The 24,107-nt window shown below is 58.0% G+C and overlaps 1 protein-coding gene across 1 annotated transcript; it reads left to right on the forward strand.

The window, feature by feature from the left end:
• The first annotated feature begins 2,025 nt into the window (after window positions 1–2,025).
• On the forward strand, window positions 2,026–22,465 carry KCNH6 (potassium voltage-gated channel subfamily H member 6). Its single transcript, XM_075993919.1, is given in 15 exon segments — window positions 2,026–2,153; window positions 2,924–3,154; window positions 8,204–8,365; window positions 8,457–8,662; window positions 11,811–12,236; window positions 13,513–13,912; window positions 14,916–15,115; window positions 15,248–15,500; window positions 18,537–18,730; window positions 20,185–20,270; window positions 20,537–20,610; window positions 20,613–20,645; window positions 20,773–20,935; window positions 21,634–21,820; window positions 22,178–22,465. Coding segments are annotated over 15 exon segments (2,979 nt in total). The 5' UTR covers window positions 2,026–2,077.
• Window positions 22,466–24,107: the final 1,642 nt, after the last annotated feature.

Genomic DNA, 24,107 nt, shown 5'->3' on the forward strand with positions numbered 1-24,107 from the left:
CATACCCAATATTTGGTGACTCACTGAGTCTGGATTGAAGTCCCATGGGCTCCTGGAGAGCCTGGAAGTCACTGGCTGTCAGAGGATAGGGGAGACTTGAGGGGAAGTGGTATTACAGCCAGTAACACAGAGAAGAGGCACTGAGGCTACAGTGGAGCTGGTGGGAGAGTAGCCAAAAGAGGGGACAAGCTCTCTCTAGATTCAGAATCTGAGCCCAGAATCAGCAGTTCAGGTGACAGAGGTACCAGACTGGGATCTCCGTGCACCCTACATCTGCCCAGGTTTCTAGTGGTCTTCCTGAGTTCCGGCTAAACCAAGCACTTTCTGCTGTAGCCCAGGCTCCATGGTACTCTCTTTTGATGTCTCTGTCATGCTTTTACTGCTGCAAGGTCCTTATTTGCCCCCATAAACTAGCTGTCAGCTCTATAAGAGCTGGACACACATCAGGAGTGTGCTCCTGTGTAACACCTGTAGTCAGCACGGCCCATAGCACACAATTTGGCAAATGCTTGAATGAGTGAGTGGATGAGTGTCTCCCTGCCCAAGTGCCTTCTCAGAGCTCAGCACCCCACGTGCTGAGCCCCTGAGAAACAGCTCTGTTTTTCCTCCACAGCCAGCCTGCCCCTCTCATACAGGGGCAGCCAGGACACCTCTGCCCCCCAGGAGGCCACACTCGCAGCCCTCCCATTCCCCAGCCACAGTGGCCAACGAGGACCCCTCCTGCATTGTGGCTCTGCGTGGCAAAGGCACACCAAGCCCAGGACTCCAAGCCTCTCTCCAGGACTCCAGTGAAAACCTCATTGAGCCTCCCTGTCCATCCTCCCTCCCTCACCCACTATTGTAAAGTTTATTTCACCAGAATATTTCCTTCACGTCTAACTGCTTAAGAACTTGGTTGTTCATCAATTAAATCTAGATGTTCAAAATGACACCTGAGGGTCTTTATCAATTACCCCTTTTCTCCAAACTCACCTCTCCCAACCTCCAGCTCAGTCCCTCTGCACTGACATCACCCTCAGCCTTTGCCTAAGTGCATGAATGCCCCATTTGAATGCTTGCTCTCCAAGGCCTGGCCCAAAATTGGTCACTGAGCAAAAGCTCCAAGCCCACCGAGATGCTCAGTGAACAGTGGTCCCCTACTCCTCCTCCTCCTCTCCAAAAAGCCTCTTTCAATAAACCTCACCCCACCTTCATCTGCCTCTTCTAGTGTGTTCATTTTCAATCAGTACTCAGACACTTTTATCAGTGGTCACTTGCTAATAGGTGGTTTTAAATCTGTTCTCCTTCCAAGCTGTGCCTGTGTGGTAAGAGCTCCGAAGAAGGCACCTTATTGCATATTTCCTGTGCTTCATGTGTACTCCTACCCATCCTCCCAGGACCAGGCCCTGGCTGGGCTTGCCACCAGGAGTTCTGCATGGGCACTGGGTCTCAGCTGGAAGGCAATTGTTAAGGGCAGCCGAGAGGCCTAACGGTACCATTGCCAGGGCCAGGAGCAGCGGGCAGACCTAGGAGAGAGCCTTCAGCAAAAGACCACCTGAGCCCCCCAACAACCCCTTCTGCCGCCCCCCCTCCTGCCTGGGAGACGTCCCTGCGCTGGGAGGGGAGACTGCCTTTCGGTACCGGAAGGGGCTTCGAGAATTGCTGAGGCCATTGGTCACTGGGACATAAGCAAAAGCTCCTCAGAGAAGCCCTCCCCTAGTCCAGGCCCTGTACCCCCCGCCCCGCCCCGCCCCGCCCCGCCCCGGCCCGCCACGGCCCGGCCCCTGCGATCCAGGGCCCCGCCCCGGCCCTGCACGTCCCGGAGCAGTTGCCCCGCCCGGCCGACCCCGCCCCGCCGCCGGCGCGCGGCTCGTTTCAGCACCGCGGCGCGGACAGCTCCGGGCGGGCGGCGAGGGGCGGAGGCGCGGCGAACTGTGGTCCTGGAGGGAAGACGCAGGCGGGCGGGCGGGGCGCGGAGCCCTGCGGCCCTCCCCGGGGGCGGTGCCCACCCGGAGCCCGACGCCGCTGAGCTCGAGGACAGGCGGAGACGCAGGGAGCCCGGGGCGCTTGTGGCTCCTGGCAGGGGCCGCGGCGAAAGATGCCGGTTCGCAGGGGCCACGTCGCTCCCCAAAACACTTACCTGGACACCATCATTCGCAAATTCGAGGGCCAGAGTGAGTGTGTGTGTTGGGTGGGGGGACGATCTGGAGTCCTGCTTCGGTGAAAGGAGGGACCGGATCCCTTTACTAACTTCCAATGGGGCAAGGTGGTGGGTGCCCAATGCTGAATGCAAAATTCCTCCGATGTCCCGAACACCTCTCCTCCAGCGGGACCCACTAACTTCAAATGCTGTCTTATCTTCTGGAACAGGAGGGGCAGAATGCAGCCCCTCCCGCTTCCCACAGAGCTTTTTTCTTGAGCCCCAATACCTGACCTCCCCTTCCAGTCCCTTCCCCACTCCCACCCCCGTCTGTTCTCCCCCCCCCTTCTTCCAGAGGTTTCCCTGAGTCCTTCCTTTTTGCCTCCTAACCCTGGTCTTCCCAGGAACTCTTCCCAGGCCTGACTCCCATCTGGTCACATCTGTGTTCCCTGTCCTGGCCCCCTTTCCTATATCCAGGAGGCCTTGAGCCTTCTTCCCACCCAGACCCTTCCTGCCCTGGCCTTTCCACAATCCCCAGGCCTATTCCCCCTCCCCCACTTCTCTGGCCACCATCACGCACCCCCTCCTGGTCACCCCCCTCATTACTGCCAGGAGTGATGATGGCTGTGGCCTCCTTGGTCTTCCCACCCTCCCTAGACATGACTTCCCCCTCCCTCATTCTGGTCATTGTCCTGCTGCCACATCTAAATCCCCCTCCCTGCTGCCAAGAGTCCTATCATCTTTTCCTCCCTGCTGCCCAGTCCCAGCTACCTTGGTCTTTTCACCTCCCACCTCCCACCCCAGGTCGTAAGTTCCTGATCGCCAATGCTCAGATGGAGAACTGCGCCATCATTTACTGCAATGACGGCTTCTGTGAACTCTTCGGCTACTCCCGAGTGGAGGTGATGCAGCAACCTTGCACCTGCGACTTCCTTACGGGCCCCAACACCCCCAGCAGTGCCGTGTCCCGCCTGGCGCAGGCCCTGCTGGGGGCCGAGGAGTGCAAGGTGGACATCCTCTACTACCGCAAGGATGGTGAGGCACACTTGGGCCAGAGGTTCTGTAGGGCACTGACCCAGGGACCAGAGGGCCTGGACAAATCCTGTTTCCTCTAGTGGCCTCAGTTTTCTCATCTGTAGGGGAAAGCAATGGGCATTGAATGTGATCTCTTCTGAGGTCCTTTTCTGGGACTAGGCTTCAGGCCTGGGGCAGGGCCTCCTGCTCCACCATCCCTCCCCCATGTCCCTGGTCTCCTGGCCTTCCACTCTGTCACTGTCAGCCCCAGCTGTCAGGCAGCTGGGACAGAAATTAACCTTCCCTCATCTCCGTCTGCTCAGGGATTAGGGGAGGAGTCACCCCCTCAAGGCCTCTGTGGCCAGGCAAGGCACAGGGGCTGCTGGCTGGGAGAGAGGGGTGGGCCCGGCTCATCCAGCCCAGTTCTCTGGGGAGATGAGGTCTGGAGTTTGCCTCAACCAGGAGGCTCACCCAGACAGAGTTCTGGTTGTTACCAGCCCGAGCTTACTGCAAGCAGAACAGGGACTGAGGACAGAGTTCAGCAGCCCTTTGTGATCCTCTCTCCAGGATAACAGGGTCCCCACTGGACCTGGGGGGATGGGTGGGAACTTGGATCAGAGCCTGAAAATCCCTTGGAAATCTCCTGGATCAATGGCCCCCAACCTGGCTCTGCATCAGAATTACCTGGGGCATGTTTTCCAAAACATGTCTTCCCTGGAGAGAGGCTGACTCAGAAGGTGTGAGATGAGGCCAAGCAGGTGTATTTGGAAAAATCTCCCTGGTGGTTCTGATGTTCTGCCAAGTTAGGAACCACTGGCTTAGATAAATCCCTTTGTATCATGGGTGTGGAAGGGCCTTGCCTGAGATCCTACTCCTAGAGTCCAACCTGGGGCTGGAACCCAAATCTCTGGATTCCTCCCTCAGAGATGTCTGTTCTGAGAGATCCCAAGAGGGGAGAAAGAGCTCCAATAGTTTCTGTGCGTGGAAGCAGGACTTTTGGGGAAGGGAGCTCCCCAGACGAGGGAAGCCCCAAGGGAAGGCAGACAGGAGGCCACCTGGGTGCAGATAAAGGGCAGGTGCCTTTGGATTGAGACTGAGGGGTGCTAAGATCCTGGGTTCCAGGGGCCTGGTGTGTGTGTGAAACATGAGTGTGAGTGTGAACATAGACATGTTGTGTTTGTGTGTGTGTGTGTGTGTGTTTATGGGCTTCTGGGGGCCCCTGGGGCATGTCCTGGCTGTCCCCTGGCTATACCTGCTGCTGCCACCCAAGTGAGTAGCCGGTGGGAAGTGCAGCAGGCAGGGGTGGCATTCGGGGCACTGGGAAGAATCTGGCTTAGTTTGGCAGCACTCCGAGGGTTAACAAAGTCAGAATATTTTTAAAAGCTGCAATCTCACCTCCTTATATCATTGCAGGGAGGAGGTGACAGTCAGGGGAGTGAGAAGGGTCCTGGAGGAACAGGATGGGATGGCAAGAAATGAGCAGGGATAACAGGTCCTTTCTGTCCCTCTCCTTGACCCCAGAACTCTACCTGGGCCCCAGAAGGTTGAGGGCTAATCCTAGATTCCTACAGATGTCAGATCTTGGGGATCTAGGTGTCCTCTCAGCACTTTGCAGGTTCCTGGGCAGGGACAGAGGTCAACGCCAGTCCTTGGCTCCCTGAGATCAGGACTCAGGTCTTCAGAACCCTGCTGGGGTCCTCCCTCCATCAGAAGGGAACTAGGAACCTAGTCTTGGAAGCCCTGGTGAAAGTGGGAAATTGCCTACATACTTACATACTTATGGTGCACCCTGAGTCCCCACCTACCCCCCCTCAGCCATTCCCTAGCCTGTTGCCCAAGCCTTTGATCACCTGAACCTTCCTGAAATTGGACTGAAATCCAGACAAAGGAGTTTCCTGGCCCATGTTACCCTAAGGGAAGGATATAGTGCTCAGATAAGTTCACCTTAAGGTCCACTCTGACCACATGATCTTTTTTTTTTTTTTATCACATTTACATACATCTTATAGTCCTGTGGAGGGGCATCCTAATGGCTATTTCTTCCCTTCTCAGGTCAATACCTTCCCTTCCCCCCAAACTCAATTCCAGGGAGGTGGGAAGGGGTCCTGAATAGATCTCTAGCTGATTTATGTATAATCCTCTTTCACTCTAAAGGGGTAATCCACTGAAAATTCTCAAAGTCAGAGTGGAGGGCCTGTGTTTTATGCAGCTGCATAAAGTTGGGCTCAAAGAAGCCAGGACATTTGGCAAAAACACCCCATGGACAGAGCACAGAGACCCCAGGAAACTGGCTCTTCTCCTGTCTCCCTTTACTAGGAAAAGTAAGAACCTAACCGATAAGGAGGATGAGGATTGTTGGAGGACCATTGACAGTTGGAGGGAGACATGGAGAGTACTCAGATCCCCCCACCCTCATCCTCACTTGCCCCTGGTAGGCACCTGCCAGCGGCCCCAGTCCTCCCTGCCTTTGCTGGCTTGTCTTCTCTGATGATCCCAAACCGGAGAGTCCCTTAATCCCCAAGCCAGACTAGAGGAAGCTGAGGGCTTCCCCAGTCCTCAGCTCTGGGTGAGGACAGGGCACTCTCTGCCCCACCCCCCCTGCTGCTTTCCACACGCTCACCCATGAATGCCAGGAGGACCAGGCTGGAGGCAGCATGGAGCAGCCACCCTCTTAGTGGCAGTCTGCTGTGGCAGCAGCCCCTCCCTGAGGGCTCCCACAGGGCTGGATGGGGAGTGTGTAAAGACAGCAAGGAGGCTGAGAGGAGAGAGCCAGGGCCAGGGTGGGGAAGGAGTATGAGTGATGAGAGACAGAAAAAAGGAGTACATTTGATGGGAAGAGAAGAGCAGAGAAGAGTGGGTGTCCCAGGGAGCAGACACACCTGCCGCCCTTGGTCAGAGAGTCGGTGCTGGGAGGAGCCCCGGAAGGCAGAAGACTGTGGCTCTTCCTCCAGGGACTGGGCAAGGGCACAGGGACACTGCCACTCCTGGGTACAATCTAAGACAATACACTCACCTACTTCCAGTCACCCAAACACAGTTACCTGTGGGCTCTGAACCATGAGTAAGCAAGGACAGCCTGAGGCAGGGGGGAGAAAGAATGCTCTGGAGTCTTCCAAATTCTCATAGCCTCCTGTCTGCCTACCCAGGAGGCAGCAAGCATGGGGGTGGGGCACGGGGTTCCAGGCACCAACCCCCACCCGTCCCAGCCCTCATTGCTGTGATGGGCTGGTGTTTGGTCCTTTCCCAGCCGCAGTTTTCCAAATGCACCCCTTTCCCGATAGCACCAGTTGTCGGGTGCAGCCACCCTGAGACTGCAGCCCTCATTGCTGTGATGGGCTGGTGTTTGGTCCTTTCCCAGCCGCAGTTTTCCAAATGCACCCCTTTCCCGATAGCACCAGTTGTCGGGTGCAGCCACCCTGAGACTGCAGCCCTCAGCAGCAGAGACAGGCTGGGGGCCCCTCTGCCCAGCTCTGCCTTCCCCACCCCCACCAGGCCAGATTTCTGTGGTGCCAGAGAGATTGAGGATATAGTCTGGCCTTTGGGAGAAGTGTCCCAGGCCACTGGCCAAGGAGGTTTCCTGGCTAGATCCCAATGTCTGAGCCTCGCCATGGCCTAGGCTGATGAGAGTGACAGGCTCGGGCCTGGGACTCAGGGCCTGTAGCACTGTGAGCCCAGGAGTGCGTCAGGCCAGGCAGGCAGCCTCTCCCCGGTGTGGATGTCTCCCCTGGGCCCAGACAGCAGCTGGCAGATGGCTGCCTGGTGCCTGGGAGTCCAGGAATCTGATCTGGGGAGATTCCTGCTCCATGGAGGAAAGTGAGAAGGAGAATGGGGGTGGCTCGGCTGCACCCCAGCTCTGATGCCTGGGAGGAGGGGCTGAGGGAAGTGACCGCTAAATAGGGCGTCTAGTGAAGAGTGATTCTAAAGGTCCCCCAAATAGCAATACTCCTGCCAGTCAGCCTGGGTCCTGCACGTTTATATGCACACACACTTGCATTCACTCTGCCAATACACAACACCTGGGGCAGGTAAGACAGCCCCAAACCCATCCCCGGGGAGGGCAGCTATGCCTTCTGATTTGCATGGTCACCTGAGGCCGCTGCCACCTGCTAGCAGTTTGAGTTGAGGGATGTAGGACCCCCATAGAGGGGGGCTCACAGGGCACTGCCCTCAGGCATTTTAGCTGGTGTTGCTCTGCCCACTAATGGGAGCTGCAGCGAAACCCTAGAGCAGAGATGGGGCAGAGACTGTGGCCAGAGAGGCCCAGGGGGGCCAGCAGCTGGGTCTGGGCTGCCCAGGAAGGTGGACAGGGTGGCTGGTGGGGCCTGCTGCTGCTGCGTGGCCATCTCCCTCCCTCTCTGGCCCTCAGGCCACTGCTCTGCCTGCTCCCGGGCCCAGCCTCTGCCTTGGGACCACACACTCCTCCCAGGCTGGGAGCAGCAGCGTGGCCCTAGCCTCAGCACCCTCCTCCCAGACAAGCCCCTTCCCTTCTCCAGGGTGTTATGGCTGACAGCCCAAGCAAGTCAGTTTCTCCGAGCTCCAGGCTCTCATCTGCAGAACAGGGGTCTATGCCTAACCCCCAAGGACCACCTGAGTGTGATGTACCAACTGGCCCAGTGCCCAGCACTTAGTGTGTTTTGACAAGTTCCTTCTGGCATCAGGGGAGCAGGGCATCTTTGTGGGATGGGGATGTGGGAGCCGATCTGAGGGTCAGCTACGTGGGGTAGAATGCCCAGCCTCACCTCCCCACTTAATCCACCCCCATCTGCTCAGCTTTAATTACAGCAGAAGCAAACCTCGAGGTTAAGCCCTGAGCTGAGGGAGCGTGGACTTGGACCTGATGCCGTATCATCTCCTAATGAGCAGCTTAGCACTCTCCCACCTCTGCCCTGTGGGTGGGACACCGGCTGGCCAGCCGCATCCACCCTCTGCCCCATAGCTCTGGTCCCTGTCCAGGCCCCAGTAGCTGCCCTTAACCTGACCTTCACTCCGCCTCCTCCGTAGCCAGGTCACTGCAGGAGGGGAGCCCATCAGGGACCACCCTCACCCCCACCCCCACACTGGTGTTTGCAGCCTCCAGTTTTCGCTGCCTGGTGGACGTGGTGCCCGTGAAGAACGAGGACGGGGCTGTGATCATGTTCATCCTCAACTTCGAGGACCTGGCCCAGCTTCTGGCCAAGAGCAGCAGCCGCAGCCTGTCCCAGCGCCTGTTGTCCCCGAGCTTCCTGGGCTCCGGTGAGGCAGGTGTGGGTGGTGGTGGTGGGAGGGGCGCGTGGGGTCACCAAGTCCTCAGCTCTGGCTGCTCTGACCCTGGCTCTGGTTCCAGAGGGCTCTCACGGCAGGCCGGGCGGGCTGGGGCCTGGCCCGGGCAGGGGCAAGTACAGGACGGTCAGCCAGATCCCGCAGTTCACGCTCAACTTCGTGGAGTTCAACCTGGAGAAGCACCGCTCCGGCTCCACCACCGAGATCGAGATCATTGCACCCCACAAGGTGGTGGAGAGGACACAGAATGTCACCGAGAAGGTCACCCAGGTGCGGGCCTGCAGGGCAGGGTGGGCAGGGGTGTGCCAGGCCTCCAGGGTCCCCTCTCGGGGCCTGGGCCCAGGCTCTTCTGGGGCCTCAGGCTTGGCCAGCCCTCTAGTGTCTGGCACGAGCCAGAAAGTCCTGTTTGAGTCTGATTCTTTGGACCCAAAGGCTGTGCTGAGGCCAGGGCTCTGATGGCCGGCTCCTGGAGCCAGGGAAGCTTGGGGTCTGTGTGGCTGGAGGGCAGTGCCACCTCCTAGGCCTGGAATAACAGAGGTAGGGTGAGGCTGGACACGCAGGCCACCATGTGGGCCTGCCCAGGCTCTGCCAGTCACAAGGAAGGAGAGGCAGAGAGGGGACATGTTAGGGCCAAACAGAAGCCCAGTGAGAGGAGGGGAGGGAGGAGGGCTGCTCTCCAAGCTCTGCTCCTGCTCCTTGCATTTGACATGACTGCCACCCAGCACACACAGCACACACAGTCCTGCTGCGTGCCAGACAGAGATGGGACAGGGCTGGTACCTGCAGCTTTCTCTGATCAGCTTCCTGAGGACCAGGCCCTGAATGCCCCCTCCCCGTGCAGTCCCTCCTTGGCCAGGCAAAGCAAACTTACCTGGGTTCTCTGTGTCAGCTGACGCCACCCTTCTTCTGGGGCCTGATGGCCTGACCATTCCATAGGGAGATGCAAAGAGCCCTGCCTGAGGCTCCAGTGCCACAGTCCTGGCACTGACTCACTTGCGACCTTGGGTAAGGAGCCCCTCCCCTTGCTCGGCCTTCAGGGCTCTCATCTGCAGGAGGGAGCTGGGCTAAGTGGACTAAGAGGACCCATTTGACATGGAGCAGTACTGGCCCCAGGAGGCAGACATAGCTCTGAGTCATAGAAGGGCCTAGGCCAGGGCAGAGCATGGGAAGGGCCTACTCCCAGCTTCCCCTGGGGCTGTCCCTTCACGGGGGCTCTTTCCCTGCCTGCCGCTTTTCATCTGAAGCACGGCTGGCGCTGGAACCAGGTGTGGGGGAGACCACTCAGCCCCTCACTGAGTGCAAAGACACGACGCTGCAGTGCTGGACCCTCTGAGGTCAGGCAGCGTGGCCCAACAGCCTGACCCTGGGAAGCCCACCCCTGCTTCCCTAAGGCCCCTTAGGTTGGTGCTGCCAGCAGTGGCCGCCATGACGGGGCTGTTAGATTGGAGGGTAGTCATGCTTCTGTCCTGCTCCCAGCCCCAGCCCCCTGGGCTTCACTGGCCCACCCCACATGGGCTCTAAGATGAGGGAGGTGCCGAGAGAGCTTAGGGGAGGGGCTGGGGTGGGCCTGGAACGGCAATGTCACGTGGGCCTCCCCCAGAACATAAAGGGCTGAGAGGGCTGTGATCTCACAGCGGTGCCCCTATATCCCAGGGCCCCGCAGCTCCGGGGGACACTGGGCAGGGTGGGCAGGGAAGGGCCCTCACGCTGGCTTCAGAGGCAGTGGGAGACTCTGAGGGTCGGTGTCGTAGGGAGATTGCTCCCCTGTCTGGGGTTCTCTGAAGGCCGAGCAAGGGGAGGGGCTCCTTACCCAAGGTCACAAATGAGTCAGTGCCAGGACTGTGGCACTAAGGAACTAGACGCCCTCCTCTCAGCAAACTGGAACCCCCTTTCCTGCTACCTCCCTCCCTTGCCACACACAGGGGGCTGGGGTAGGCCTGGAAGCCACGTGCTTTGTTGTTTTACCCTAGCAGGGCGGCCGGAGTGGCCCTGGGAAGGAGCAGAGCGGCTGCTGCGCATCAGAGGGGCCTGTGGTTGAGAGCCCACTGGACCCAGCGCTGGGCACGCAGGGATGGGCGGCTCGGCAGGGGCTGGGGGCGAGGCCCACAGAGCTTGCAGTCCCCTGGAGAATAACCATGCAGCCTATGGGGCAGGGGGAAAATATAAAAGGAGAGGCCAAGTTTATGTGGAGTCAGAGGCGGCTTCCTGGGGAGGTGGAATATAAGCTGAGGCCTGAAAGTCACTGTAGGGTGGGGACACCATGGCCCCTCCCAGGGGGTTGGATGTCAGGCAGGGGACCTTCTGGTTGAAACCAGCCCTTCCATGGGTCTTTCTTATTGTGATTCCTGTCTGCTAATTGACCTGGTTGCAAGGTTGAAACCTTACACTACAGATTTTCTTAAGCCAGAACCATCCACCAGACGCACCTGGTGGGGGAGGGGGTCCATGGGACGCCCCTCAGGCTCCACCCTTGCTGGAGTAGTGGCTGATGCAGGGTGAAAGAGCCAGGGTGGAAGAAAGAATTACCGTGTAGAGTGGCATGTGCCATCTATGCGCAAGGAGATGCGTCTCATTTAATCACAGCATGTTCTCCTTTGCTGTTCCATTTTGCAGATGAGGGAACCAAGGCTCACAGAAGTTACGAAACTTGCCCCAGTTCACACATAGAGCAAGTGTCAGACCTGGGATTCAACCAGGGGTGTCTGGCTTCGAGACTCTGCCCTTCCTAATGCCCGCTGCTGCTCGGGTTGGGCAGCAGGGCAGGGCCCAGGCATGCAGTGTCGGCCACAGTCCGGGAGCAGGAGTGGGAGGGGCAAAGCGGAAGAGGGGCTTCTGAACGTGATGATCCCAACCTCCCTGGACACGTGGGAAGTGGTCAGGGCTCCTTGGTGCCCAGGACCTTTGAGGGTCCAGATTGGCTACCTCTCTCCCAAACTGACACTTCCCATGGAAGGTTCTGAGAGTTGGCCCCAGGGAGGGCCCTCACTGGTCCTGATCCCCAGGGCTCTCAGAAATGAAGAGGCTATTCTAGGGGTGACCTGTTCTTATCAGGAACTCCAACCACAGGAGGGCCCCCAAGCCCACCCAGCCACCTCCTCAATCTGGACTCTTTTCTGGAACATGCCCCCAGATGACCCTGGCCCTCCCCTGCCCCGTCTCTGCCCACTCTAGGACATTTCTAAAGTAGCATGCAAACTTCATACCTGGGGCCACTGTGGGACAGAGCTGCACCCCTCCTTCTCCCTCCCGCCTCCTCGCTCTGCACTTCCTCCCAGCACGTCTGCTCCCTAGTCTGTCCCCTCCCTATGCTCCCCATGCTCCTCCACCCCAGCCCTTGTGTCCCACCCTCTCCTACCGCTCCCTGCCTGGGCCCAACCCTCCAGACCTGTCTCACTAGCCCTGGCCGCCCCACCTGCAGGTCCTGTCCCTGGGCGCGGACGTGCTGCCCGAGTACAAGCTGCAGGCGCCGCGCATCCACCGCTGGACCATCCTGCACTACAGCCCCTTCAAGGCCGTGTGGGACTGGCTCATCCTGCTGCTCGTCATCTACACGGCCGTCTTCACGCCCTACTCGGCCGCCTTCCTGCTCAGCGACCAGGACGAGTCCCGGCGCGGGGCCTGTGGCTACACCTGCAGTCCGCTCACCGTGGTGGACCTCATCGTGGACATCATGTTTGTCGTGGACATTGTCATCAACTTCCGCACCACCTACGTCAACACCAATGACGAGGTGGTCAGCCACCCGCGCCGAATCGCCGTCCACTACTTCAAGGGCTGGTTCCTCATCGACATGGTGGCCGCTATCCCCTTCGACCTGCTCATCTTCCGCACCGGCTCCGATGAGGTGAGCAGAGCCCATCCAGGCCAGCGGCCATGGCTGTCCCCTGCGCCCCAGCCCCATGGCCTCCCTGCCTCACAGTGCTGGGTGCAGAGTCCCTGGCATCCGCCTTTGCCAAAGCAAGTGGAGGTGGAAAGGGGGACATTTGTCACCTCCCAGCCCTGAGAAGGACCAGTGGAGCCTGTGCCCCCAGGCCTGGGTGCCAGCCCTCTGCCCCCTCCCTCTGAGCAGGCCCTTCTGTGCCCCAGGATTCTGTCCCCTTTGTCCCAGATGACTTCCAAAGCGTGCTCACCCAAGAGTGATAAAGATAATCCACAGGCTGCTCCCCCGAGGCAGCCTGACCCCTTCGTGCCCCAGTCCCTCCGCTATGCCCAGTCTGCACCTGCATGTGACGTGAGAGCACTGTCATGCCCTTCCCATAGCCTCCACTCCCACTTTCTCCCCCTGCCCCATCTCCTCAGGATCAGTTTCCCCTTAAGCCAACTCTGCCTTCTGTGTTGCAGTCACCCCCTCCAGTCACCCCAGCGTGTCAGCAGGGGGTGTCCAGCGGGGCTCCTCTACACCAGAGCCCCCCTTCCAGCACCCCTAGCAAACCCATTCCCAAGTCCTCTCCCCCCCAACCCCCACTTCCCCCGCCTGGACGCTGAGTGGCCTTCTCACTCACCCCTGCCCCAGACCCACGCCCCAGCCTCCTGCCCCTCCACACTGCAACCAGAGGGAGTTTCGGATCACTTGACCCTGTCACTCCCCCTCAGAACCTTCGATGGCTCCCCAGGGCCTACAGAATAACAGCCAAGCTCATTTCTTGCTCCTCTGACATCTCCCACTCTGCGCTCCAGTGACACACTTGGTTTCCCAGGAGGGCCACACCACTTTGCACCTCCACTTCCATGCCTCTGCGCCTGCTGCTCCCTGCACTGGGAGTGCCTTTCCCTCTCCCTCCTGTCTGCCTAGAGACCCAGCCTCCTCTCTCAAGACTCAGCTCATGTGACACCTCCTCTTTGAAGCCTCCCCTGACCTGCCCCTGCATTCTTGCTCTTTCTTTCCTGTATGCTCACACTAGACTTCTTTCCTAGCAGCCAGAACACTGTTATGAGCTTTAGGCCGAGATCCTTAAGGTCCCACACCATGTCCCGGTGCCAAGTGCCTGGCCCAGAGCAGGTTCTCCATAAGTGTTTGTTGATTGACTATGTGATTGTATGCAGAGTGAACAAATGAGAGCTTGAGCACACTCTTCCAAGGGCTGACCCCCAGTCCTATGGCCCTCTCCCTGCCCCTGCAGACCACGACCCTGATTGGGCTACTGAAGACAGCGCGGCTGCTGAGGCTGGTGCGCGTGGCACGGAAACTGGACCGCTACTCTGAGTACGGGGCGGCTGTGCTCTTCCTGCTCATGTGCACCTTTGCGCTCATCGCGCACTGGCTGGCCTGCATCTGGTATGCCATCGGCAACGTGGAACGGCCCTACTTGGAACCCAAGATCGGCTGGCTGGACAGCCTGGGTGTGCAGCTTGGCAAGCGCTACAATGGCAGCGACCCGGCCTCGGGCCCCTCGGTGCAGGACAAGTATGTCACGGCGCTCTACTTCACCTTCAGCAGCCTCACCAGTGTGGGCTTCGGCAACGTCTCGCCCAACACCAACTCCGAGAAGGTCTTCTCCATCTGCGTCATGCTCATCGGCTGTGAGTGGGCTCTCGTGCCGTGGTCTTACCCCTGGAGTTCCGTTTGTGGTTTCGTAATGAGGTATAACATAGCACACAGAAACAATTCACGCAGCACTCTGATCCCAAGTGTGCAGCACAATGGATTTTTGCGTTTGTGTACACCAATTAGTCACAGACTTTAACACCCACACAGCCCTCAACATATGCCAGGCACCACGACCAGCTACATCAGAGGCAGGGCTTGGTGCAAAATGAAAATGTAGAGCCCCTTGTTTAAAAATGTATTAAGAATTTCGAGATGGTGACAGCAAGGCATTTAATCAAATGCAGGGCTCTTAGCACAGGGCCCCCTGTGACTGCATAGGTTGCAAGTCCAGGAAGCCAGCTCTGCCAGGCACTCCTTTAAACGCATTACAAAAGCCTACCCTTCGTTCCCCTCTAAGCCCAGTTTGCTGAGTGAGAACTTAAAGTCCTAACTCGCACCAACTAGCTAGGAAGTCTCTGCCACCCAGTTCCATCCAGCCCAGGTGGTCGGCTCCAGTCCCTGCACTGAGCTGCCTCCCAAGACACCTGCTTTAGGAACACAGGAGGCAGTGTGGAATTTTACACGTAGATTAAGTTGTCATGTTCCAAGTATTTCGAGACGTGAAAGCCCAGAAAACCAAAAACAGGAAAACAAAATGGGTGAAAACAAGAGATCAAGAGTTTTCTCCTCATTATATTTTTACAGCTTCAAGGATAAAACAAAATCTAAACTTTAAAAAATCCATTACGCTAGTTCTTTATGGTAGCAGGAGTTTGGCCTATGGGCCTGGGAAGATGCCAAGAGGCACAGGGCAGAGGGAAGAGGGCAGGAGGTCCAGAGGCCTTTGTCCCCCATGTGCCCTGGGGCTGTCCTGGGCACCTCTGACTTGCCCCCGGACAGAGGGGTCCCTCACCAGGGGGCTCCGGGGAGAGGGAGGAGGCCCTGGCGGTGCGCCTGGCGGGGATGCCAGAGGCTCACTCCCGCCACCACCCCCAGCGCTCATGTACGCCAGCATCTTCGGGAACGTGTCTGCCATCATCCAGCGCCTGTACTCGGGCACCGCGCGCTACCACACGCAGATGCTGCGCGTCAAGGAGTTCATCCGCTTCCACCAGATCCCCAACCCGCTGCGCCAGCGGCTGGAGGAGTACTTCCAGCACGCCTGGTCCTACACCAACGGCATCGACATGAACGCGGTGAGCCCCCGCCGCTCTGGCCGATGCCCCAGGGGAGACCACGGTCCCGCGGAGAGCCCTCCCCGCCCGCGCCCCCAGCCCCAGCCCCGGCCCCGGCCGCAGCCCCGCTGGACTCGGCCGCCCGCCTCGCAGGTGCTGAAGGGCTTCCCCGAGTGCCTGCAGGCCGACATCTGCCTGCACCTGCACCGCGCGCTGCTGCAGCACTGCCCGGCCTTCAGCGGCGCCAGCAAGGGCTGCCTGCGCGCGCTCGCCGTCAAGTTCAAGACCACGCACGCGCCGCCCGGGGACACGCTGGTGCACCTCGGCGACGTGCTCTCCACGCTCTACTTCATCTCCCGCGGCTCCATCGAGATCCTGCGCGACGACATGGTCGTGGCCATCCTAGGTGAGTCAGGCGGGGTGGACCAGGCCCGTGTTGGGGGGCGCTGCGGGGCTAAGGGGGCTGGAGAAGCCGTGCCTGGGCCACCCTCTTTCTAACGGGGTCGTGGCACCTTTTACTGACCAGCCACGTGCCGAGCGTGTGCCGTGGAGAGCTTTATATCCAGCTCACCGAGTCCTTTAAACAACCTTCTGCCATGGGACCCATTTTCCTGAGCGGGAAGTTGAGGCTCACAGAGGTCGGGCAAGTCAGTGGCCAAGTAGGGATTCCAGGGCTGCGAGTCTGGCACAGAAGCCCTGGCAGTCTCCTCCCAACCTTCTTCCGCTCTCGCTGAGCTCAGGGTGACAGGGTGACAGGCCAGGGGTCTGTCCTGGGTGGAGGGGATGCCCTAACTGGATACCCCAGTCTCATTCAGTGCAGGTGCAGGGATAGCTGGACACTTTGAGGGAAGGATATGAGCACTGGGCAGGGGACAGACTTGGGTCACAAGTGGCCTCTGCCGTTTACCTACTATGTGAGTTGGGCAAGTCAGTTTACCTCTCTGAGCACACAGCGCCCTCTCCTGGACTCTCATCTTCCTTGCCTGTTCCATGACCTCATCTCCACATGAGTCTCTGGCTCCAACTTCAGCCTCGCCTTCCTTTGGTGACCTGGCTCTCCTCCAGCCCCTCTGGGGGACAGGTCCCCCTGGGGCTCCTCTGCTCACTCCCCTCCCTCTGGCCTGCTGGTGCTCTGCCCTCTTCTTTTCACCCCACACCCACCCCTGGGCCAGCTCCCTGCTCCCACTGCCTCAGCCTCCACCCAGGACCCTCAGAGCTCTGTCCTGCCCCTCTCTCTCCTTAGACTGGAATATTCCATTCCTTCCTGGCAATGGCTACCCTGATACCCCATATGCAGACCCAACTCAACATATGCCAACCTGAAATCCTCACCTGTCCTCAAAAGCAGTTCCGTTGGCATCCCCATCACTGTCACCATCCAGCCACTGCCCAGGCCAGAGTCAACCAAGGGAGTGTCCTTCCTCCCTGCCCCACTGCCCACGAGCCAGTCAGCCACACAGCCCGCTCTGTGACCTTCATCAATACGTCTCCATCCCACACCTGACTCCTTGTCCCCGCCCAGGTCTAGCCCTCTTTGTGTCCTTCCTGGGCAGGTGTCGGGAGCCCCTTTCCTGTGGCCCTGTGTCTGATCTACCCCCATGTTTGTCTTCCACCTTTTGTCAAGTGACCTGAAATACACATTCTCAAGCCTCTTCTGCTCAAGATCCTTCCATGGTTCCCCATGGCCCGTTTGTGGCATGCACAGTTCTCCCAGTCTGGCCACTCTAAATCCTGCTACCCTCCCCCTGGCACGTCATGCTCCAGCCATGCAAACTATTTATGGTTCTCTATATCTGCCCGTCTCTGTGCCTTTGCATGTGCTGCCACTCTGCTTGGAGTGCCCTACGCTGCACCTCTGTCTGGCAGACTCCAGTCATCCTCCAAGGCTGGGCTCAAGTGCAGGCCCCTCTATGAGACCTTCCCTCACTCCCAGCCTTCCTTAGAAGTGCCATCCACATGGGAGGGATAATGGGATAATAATTATTATTAATAATTAAGAAGCTAGTCCAATTTAAGTTTCAGCTGGAGACATGAAATCCTCTCGTTTTGTCCTGAGTAGAAATAGACATTAGACCACATAATCTTTCATCTACTGGAAAACCACCACATTAAAATGTCGCCCATATTTCAAGCTTCAGAGTTGCATGTGTGACCCTGGTGAGTCCCATGCTCTGTGAATTAACTTTGATCCTGTTCTCTCGGGTGGGGGGTATTTCCCAGCCTCCCCCATCCCTCTCCTCTGTCTGCGCCAAACCATCAGCACCCCTCGCATAGTATCACCAGGCTGCGGGGGAGTCAAAGCGGCCATGGTCCATGGCACTCCTGACCCTGAGCTCTCTGCCCCTCAGTCCTGGCCATGCTGTGCTGACCACACGCTGTTTCTTCTGCCCAGATCGCCTTTCTCCTGGGGCCCAGTCCTTGATTCTCTGACACAGTGCCCATTTCACTTCCTCTGTAAGCCCCGCCTCCCTGCCCAGCCACCCCTGACAGGAGGAGCCCCTCCCTCTTCCAAGGCCCTGGGCTCTTGGCTCTACCCTGTTCTAGGACTCTGTAGATCATTCTGCAAACTTGTCGGCTGCTTCCAGGCCTGTCTTGCAGGGACTTGGGAGGCTACTCGTGAGTGGGACAGCAGCTTGTTCAGGTTTATATCCTGTGGCCAGCATAGCGGCTGGCACCAGGAGGGCTCAATACCCTTGCCACATGGCCTGAGCATCACCCCGTGCCCACGCTGTGATATCCCTCCCTCCCAATGCCTTGCATTGACCTTGTCTGCTGCCACTTGCTTTTCAAGGCACTTTCTCACGAATCACCTCATGTGCTTCTCTGAACAGCCCAGTGGGGCAGGCAAGGCAAATATAGTCATGCCCATTTTAGAGATGAAGACTCTAGGGTCCAGAGAGGGGGAGTGACTTCCCCAGGCGTCCCTGCCAGGGCCACAATGGGGAATGAGAAGACAAACAGAAGCCTAGCCTCGGGCCCTGCACTGAGGGAGCTGGGTGCTGCTGGCCCTGGGTCCCCTGCACCCTGCTCCACAGGCAGGTTGAGGTGAGCAGGGTAGGGGCTGGACAGGGAGACTTTAATGACCTTTACTGCTCACCGTCCCCTGGGTGGGAGTGGGGACAGGGCCAAAGACTGTGGATGTGAGGAGGGGATGCTGATGGAAGCTGGCTCTGGGAGGCCTGAGACAGCGAAAGGACCATGTGCCGGGTTGGGAGCGGCTCTGAATGGATCTCTGTGGCGCTCAGAGGACAGGGACCCCTTCTCCCTCCTCCCCAACGAGCACTTCCAGCCCTGTCCCCACAGCTTGATCCTGAGCACCAGACCCCAGCCTGGCAGGAGCCCTGCGGTGGGAAGAGGCCACAGTCAAGGGACCTTCGGGAAGGCTGCTCATAAGGGAGCATGGAGCCAGTCCTGAAGGGCCCACCTCCCTTCTGGCTGGCAGGGAAGAACGACATCTTTGGGGAGCCTGTCAGCCTCCATGAGCGGCCCGGCAAGTCCAGCGCAGACGTGCGGGCCCTGACCTACTGCGACCTGCACAAGATCCAGCGGGCAGACCTGCTGGAGGTGCTGGACATGTACCCTGCCTTTGCGGACAGCTTCTGGAGTAAGCTGGAGGTCACTTTCAACCTGCGGGACGTGAGTCTGGGCCGAGCGGGCCAGGGTGGGTGGCAGTTCTCAGCCAGCTGGTGACAGGTAATACCTGGGCAGCCTGCTGAGGGCTTGGCCTGCCTGGCCCAAGGGGACCCATCTGACCACCGCCTTCCTTTCAACCCATCCTCCACCCTTGGCTATAATTTCTTCTGTGCCTACCATGGCCAACGTCATGCCAAATACAATGACAGCTACCACTGATTGATCACCGGCTGTGTCCTAAGGGTGGGGCTTCTTTTACAGGTTCTCACTGAGTCCTCTCCTTGCAACTGGTGTAATATCCCTTTTTCCAGATGAGGAAACTGAGGGCCAGAGAGGATAAATAAATTGGCCAAAGCCATACAGCTAGTAAACGGCAAAACCAAAATATGCATTCGAGTTTGTCTGACTCCAAAGCCCAGGCTTCTCCCACACACTGTATGCACCGAGCTAAAAGGCAGGGTGTCTGCCACCCAGAGGGCTCACGGCAGGAGAGGTGATAAAGTTGTCTCTCCTCTCAAGGTTACAGCTCAGTGGGGGAGATTATAACTCCACAAAAATACAGAGCCACACAGTAAAATAACCGAAGTCACAGGGGGTGCAGGAGAGACCACATTTCTGTGGAGCTCAGGCTTGCCAAGGAGCAGGACCGTCAGGACAGCCCCTGGGAGTGCCCAGAAGGGGCTTCATGGAGGAGGGCCTGGGAAGGAAGGGGCAGGTGCGCCCAGCAGGTGACTCCTCCCTCTCCTGTAGCCCCTCCCCTCGGCCTCAGGAGGAGGCTCTGCTGGCCCAGGCCATGCCCAGCTCTGGAGGGTGGTGCTGAGCAGGTTTTCTTTCTGGGGACAGCATTGTCCCCTCTGCTGCTCGTACCCTCCCCAGTCTCTCCCCTTCCCATCTGACCTGCACAGGAGATATCTGGTAAGAACCCTGCCTGGGGGGTCGCAGCCTCTGGAAGGTGGCCCTCGTGCCCAGTGGCTGGACACCAGGGTAGGAGGGATGTAGTCTCTGTGGCCTATGTCATCTGCAACTGCCAGGTGACACCAAGTCGCACGGTTCCAGGAGGGTGGGCTGCCAAGGACACTGCTGAGGGCACTCCCCGAGTGGCTTGGGGGTTTCAGACCAGCCTCCCCCAAGGAAACTCCACATTGGCCCACGCTGGGGAGGGAGCACCAGGACACTCGGGAAGGTGGCACTGCAGGGCAGCTCTTCTGCCTCCCCCCAAATCTTGCTGCTCAAGGCAGCCTCTCCCAAGACCTCAGTGGGGTTACCACGTGGCCGCCCAAGCAATGCTTTCTGCCTGCCTGCCCAGCCTCCCAGGGGACAACCTGAAGGAAGCTGCCCCCTGTCAACACTTTCTCACCTAGTTGTGATAGGGCCATGGTGGGGGCAGGGGAGGGAAAAACCAAGAGGCCCCATCCGAGCTTTGGTCCCTGTTACTTGATGCTCTTGTTCCCCACAAGGCAGACGGGGGTCTCCAGTCATCACCCCAACAGGCTCCGGGCAGCCAAGACCAGCAGGGCTTCTTCCTTGGCAACCAGTCAGGTGAGCACAGCCAGCCCCTGCCAGCGTCTGCGCAGACTCCTGCGCTTCTCGTGTCCTTCCCATCCTGCCTCCCCAGCCCCAATGCGTGGAGAGAGCTCCCTCCTGGGGCCGGGCTAGAACCTTTGCCCCCCTCCTCCCCACTCTCCCAGCCCTGATGGCCTGTGTCCCCTGAGCCAGAGTGAGGGCTCACCGGTTCATGGGGGTTCACACCAAGGCATCAGGGGACCCACTGGGCTGCAGCTCCCTGGGCAGTGAGACCAGGGTTAGAAGTCCCCATGCTGCCAGCGTGGGGCCCCAGCTCCTTTCCCATGGCTATAGCCTCCTGGGTCCTAGAGGCCAGATCTCCATGGTGGAGGCCCTCGTGCTCCAGGGCACCCAGGTAAGGAGAGCCACTCCCCATGCCCTGTGTTCCTGGGGCAGGTGGGGGCAGGGCACAGGCTCTGCTGAGGAGGGACAGCCAGTGGAACCAGCTGGATGGAGCTGAGGCTTCCCTTTTCCTCCTGCAGATGCAGCGCCTTCCCTGAGCGTCTCAGATGCATCTGGCTTCTGGCCTGAGTTGCTGCAGCAAATGCCTTCAAGGCACAACCCCCCGAACCCTCAGGGAGACCCAGACTGCTGGCCTCGGGAGCTAGGCTCCCGGCTAGAGCAGCTCCAGGCCCAGATGAACAGGTGGGTGCCCAGCAGGCCAGGGCTGGGGCAGCAGCAGAGGGCATATCTAGCGGCGGGCTGGGCACGAGGGCCCCCTCCTGGTGGCTCAGAGGCATCACCCAGTGCCAGGTGGGTTTTAGAACGGCGGGCCCATTTAGCTGCAGGTCTCCCATCCCTGTCACTAAGCATGATTTCTTGGACGGCTTCCCCTAGCAAACCCTAGAACGTGTCAAGGAAGCCTTCTGGGGGAGGGCACAACTATGGGCAGAAACAAATTCTGTGGGCCCTGAGAAAGGGGGCATGGCCTGTGGGTGGCAGGGCTGTGGTGGTAGAGTGGGGGCTTAGGGGCAGAACAGTCGTGGCTTCAAATTCTGGCTCTGTAACTTACCAGCAAGAGTGTGGGCAAGTTACTTAACCACTCTGGGCCTTGGTTTACCCCTTTATGAAATGGAGATAATTAGAATACCCATGTCAAAGCATCTTGGGGACTGAATGTTGTGTGCTTGCTGCCTGGTCACTGGTGTTATCAGAGTCAGGGATATACTAGGGGGAACTGAGATAGGAGCAATGGATCCTCGTGGGGCAAAAGCTTCAGGTAGGCCCCAGGCTGCCATTGCATTTGGCAGGAACAGTGTGCAGGCTCCAAAATTGAGAACTGCCCTCAGGACCTGAACTGCTCTCACCAGCCCTCACCCTGACCACGGGGTTCTGTCTGGCAGGCTGGAGTCCCGCGTGTCCTCAGACCTCAGCCGTATCCTGCAGCTCCTTCAGCAGCCCATGCCCCAGGGCCACACCAGCTACATTCTGGAAGCCCCTGCAGCCAATGATCTGGCCTTGTTTCCTATGGCCTCAGCGACTCAGAGTCCAGGGCCCATGCTGCCCCAGGGCCATCTGCTCTCTGCACAGGTGAGAGGTGAGGGGATCCCCAGGAGCTTGCCTGGAGGCAGCTCCATGCCTTCTCCAACCCCCAACTTGGTCTTAGTGTGGCATCAGGCCCAGACTCTCTATGGCCCCCAGAACAGCTGTGGCTTCTGCTGTCTTCTTTTACAATTTGTATCATGACAGGGCAGCCTAGACAGGGTGGTGCCAGAGCCCGGATTGTGACCACAGACTCCACAGCTGGGGCAAGAGCAACAGGCCCCCGAGGTGCGGGAGGAGGTACAGCTCTTGCCCGTACCCATCCCTGAAGTCAGGGTAGATTAACCTGCAGCCTGGCCTGGAGGCTCCACACACTGGTGCCTCCCTCCTTCTTCTCCCTTCTAGACCCCAGGCTTGGACTTGGACAAATATAGGCTAAAGCAGAAGAACTCCTCCAAGATGCCTAACCTGGTCATGGCAATGGACAAAACTCTAACACCATCCTTGGAACAGGAGCAGCCTGAGGGGCTACTGTCACCCCTGGCCTCACCTCTGCATCCCCTGGAGGTACAGGGACTCATCTGTGGTCCCCGCTTCCCCTCCCTCCCTGAACACCTTGGCTCTGTTCCCAAGCAGCTGGAGTTCCAGAGACATAGCTCAGATCCTGGATTTGCAGGGAGTTAAGGCCACTGAACCCCAAGATAAAAGACACCATGAGGGGATAGAAGGTGGGTGAGGTGACAGTTAAAGGTCATGGGGGAGGCAGACAGCTCCCAAGATGGGCCTCTGAAAATCATTCTCCTAGAGTAGCTACAAACTGCTGACCAGGTGACCCAGGCTGGCATGGGTGAAGAGGCTCAGGACTTTTCCCAGCCTCCTCAGGGGCTCCATTTGGGGACAGCAAGCCTGGCAGAGGGTGACAGAGCCTCGGGTTGGAGGCAGCTTACAGGATGGAGGGGACAGTGAAGAAAGGAGAAGTCTCTGATCTATGTGAGAGCTTTGCTCTGGGCCATGTGTGATCACCAAGCTCAGCACCATCCACCACCTCATGGCCCGGCACCAAGGCCCAGGGCTGGTCAGACCCCCTGCCAAGAGCCTGCGACCTAGCTGGAGATGGAGGTGTCCTCTGTGGCGGATATGTTGGATGTTGGGGCTGAGCTCCAGCCCTCAGCCCCTCCACCCTTGATGGTTCTGTGATAACATTTGGGTCCCTTGAGGGCAGTAGAGTGTCACGCAACTAATAAAGTCTGTACATTTCACGTTGGGCCAGTTGTGTAACTTATCTCAGGGGCATCAGGTCCTTGACTATGCTGCGACCTTATCCAAGCTCTTCTCATAAGGAGCTGGGGACTCACCTCCTACCACATCCAGTGTGTTGGGGATTTGAAGGTGGCTCCTCTGGGCTTAGAAGCCCCTGGAGCCTGGGACTGTTGGCCAGGCTGGGGTGAAAGGAAGCAGAGGCTCAGGCTTGGTAGCCACAGGAAATCATGACAACAGCCAGCATTTCCATAGCATTGTGCTATGGGCACCATGCTGATTCCTCTGCAGATATTAGTTCACCTAATCTTGCAAACAGTCCCTGGGGTCAGCATTATTATCTCCACTTTAGAGTTGTGGGATCAGAAGCAGAGAGAAACTAGGAGCATGAGCAGGGCTTCTGGGGTGCTGGCATGACTCTGTTTCCTGATCTAGGTACTGTTTACATGAGTGTGTTCAAGTTGTAAAAATGTGCACTTCTATGTGTAACTTATACTTCAATTAAGAAGTTGCCTCAGCCCAGGAGTTTGAGGTTGCTGTGAGCTAGGCTGATGCCATGGCACTCTAGCCTGGGCAACAGAGACTCTGTCTCAAAAAGAAAAAGAAAAGAAAATATATATATCCCTCATACATTTTTTTAAGTTGACATCTGAAATATTTCATTGATACGCTTAAATAGTTGCAAAGGATGTAATGTCGTGTTGTAAATACTGACACCTTATAAAACTATTTCATCCTTCACTTGTATTAACCCATTTCTAGCTCAGTAACAGTGATTTGAGAAGCCACCATCTTCCATTTTAAAAACACACAAAGTCCTTTTTTTAACATTGTTCCCTTTTCTCTTCTCATAATTACCATCTATTCCCTCCATAGTTTTATCCTACATGTAATTATTTTCATGCTTCAGAGTCTATTGTTGATCAAGCTATCATATGTTTGCAATGCAAATATGTATATAAATTGAAATTTTATTTTTTTAATTTTTATTCTTTTAGAGACAGAGTGCTGCCCAGGCTGGAGTGCAGTGGCACGATCATAGCTCACTGCAGCCTTAAACTGGCTGAGGCAATTCTCC

This window comes from Microcebus murinus, chromosome 18 (genome assembly GCF_040939455.1).
Source record: "Microcebus murinus isolate Inina chromosome 18, M.murinus_Inina_mat1.0, whole genome shotgun sequence".
In the NCBI taxonomy this organism is placed as follows: domain Eukaryota; kingdom Metazoa; phylum Chordata; class Mammalia; order Primates; family Cheirogaleidae; genus Microcebus; species Microcebus murinus.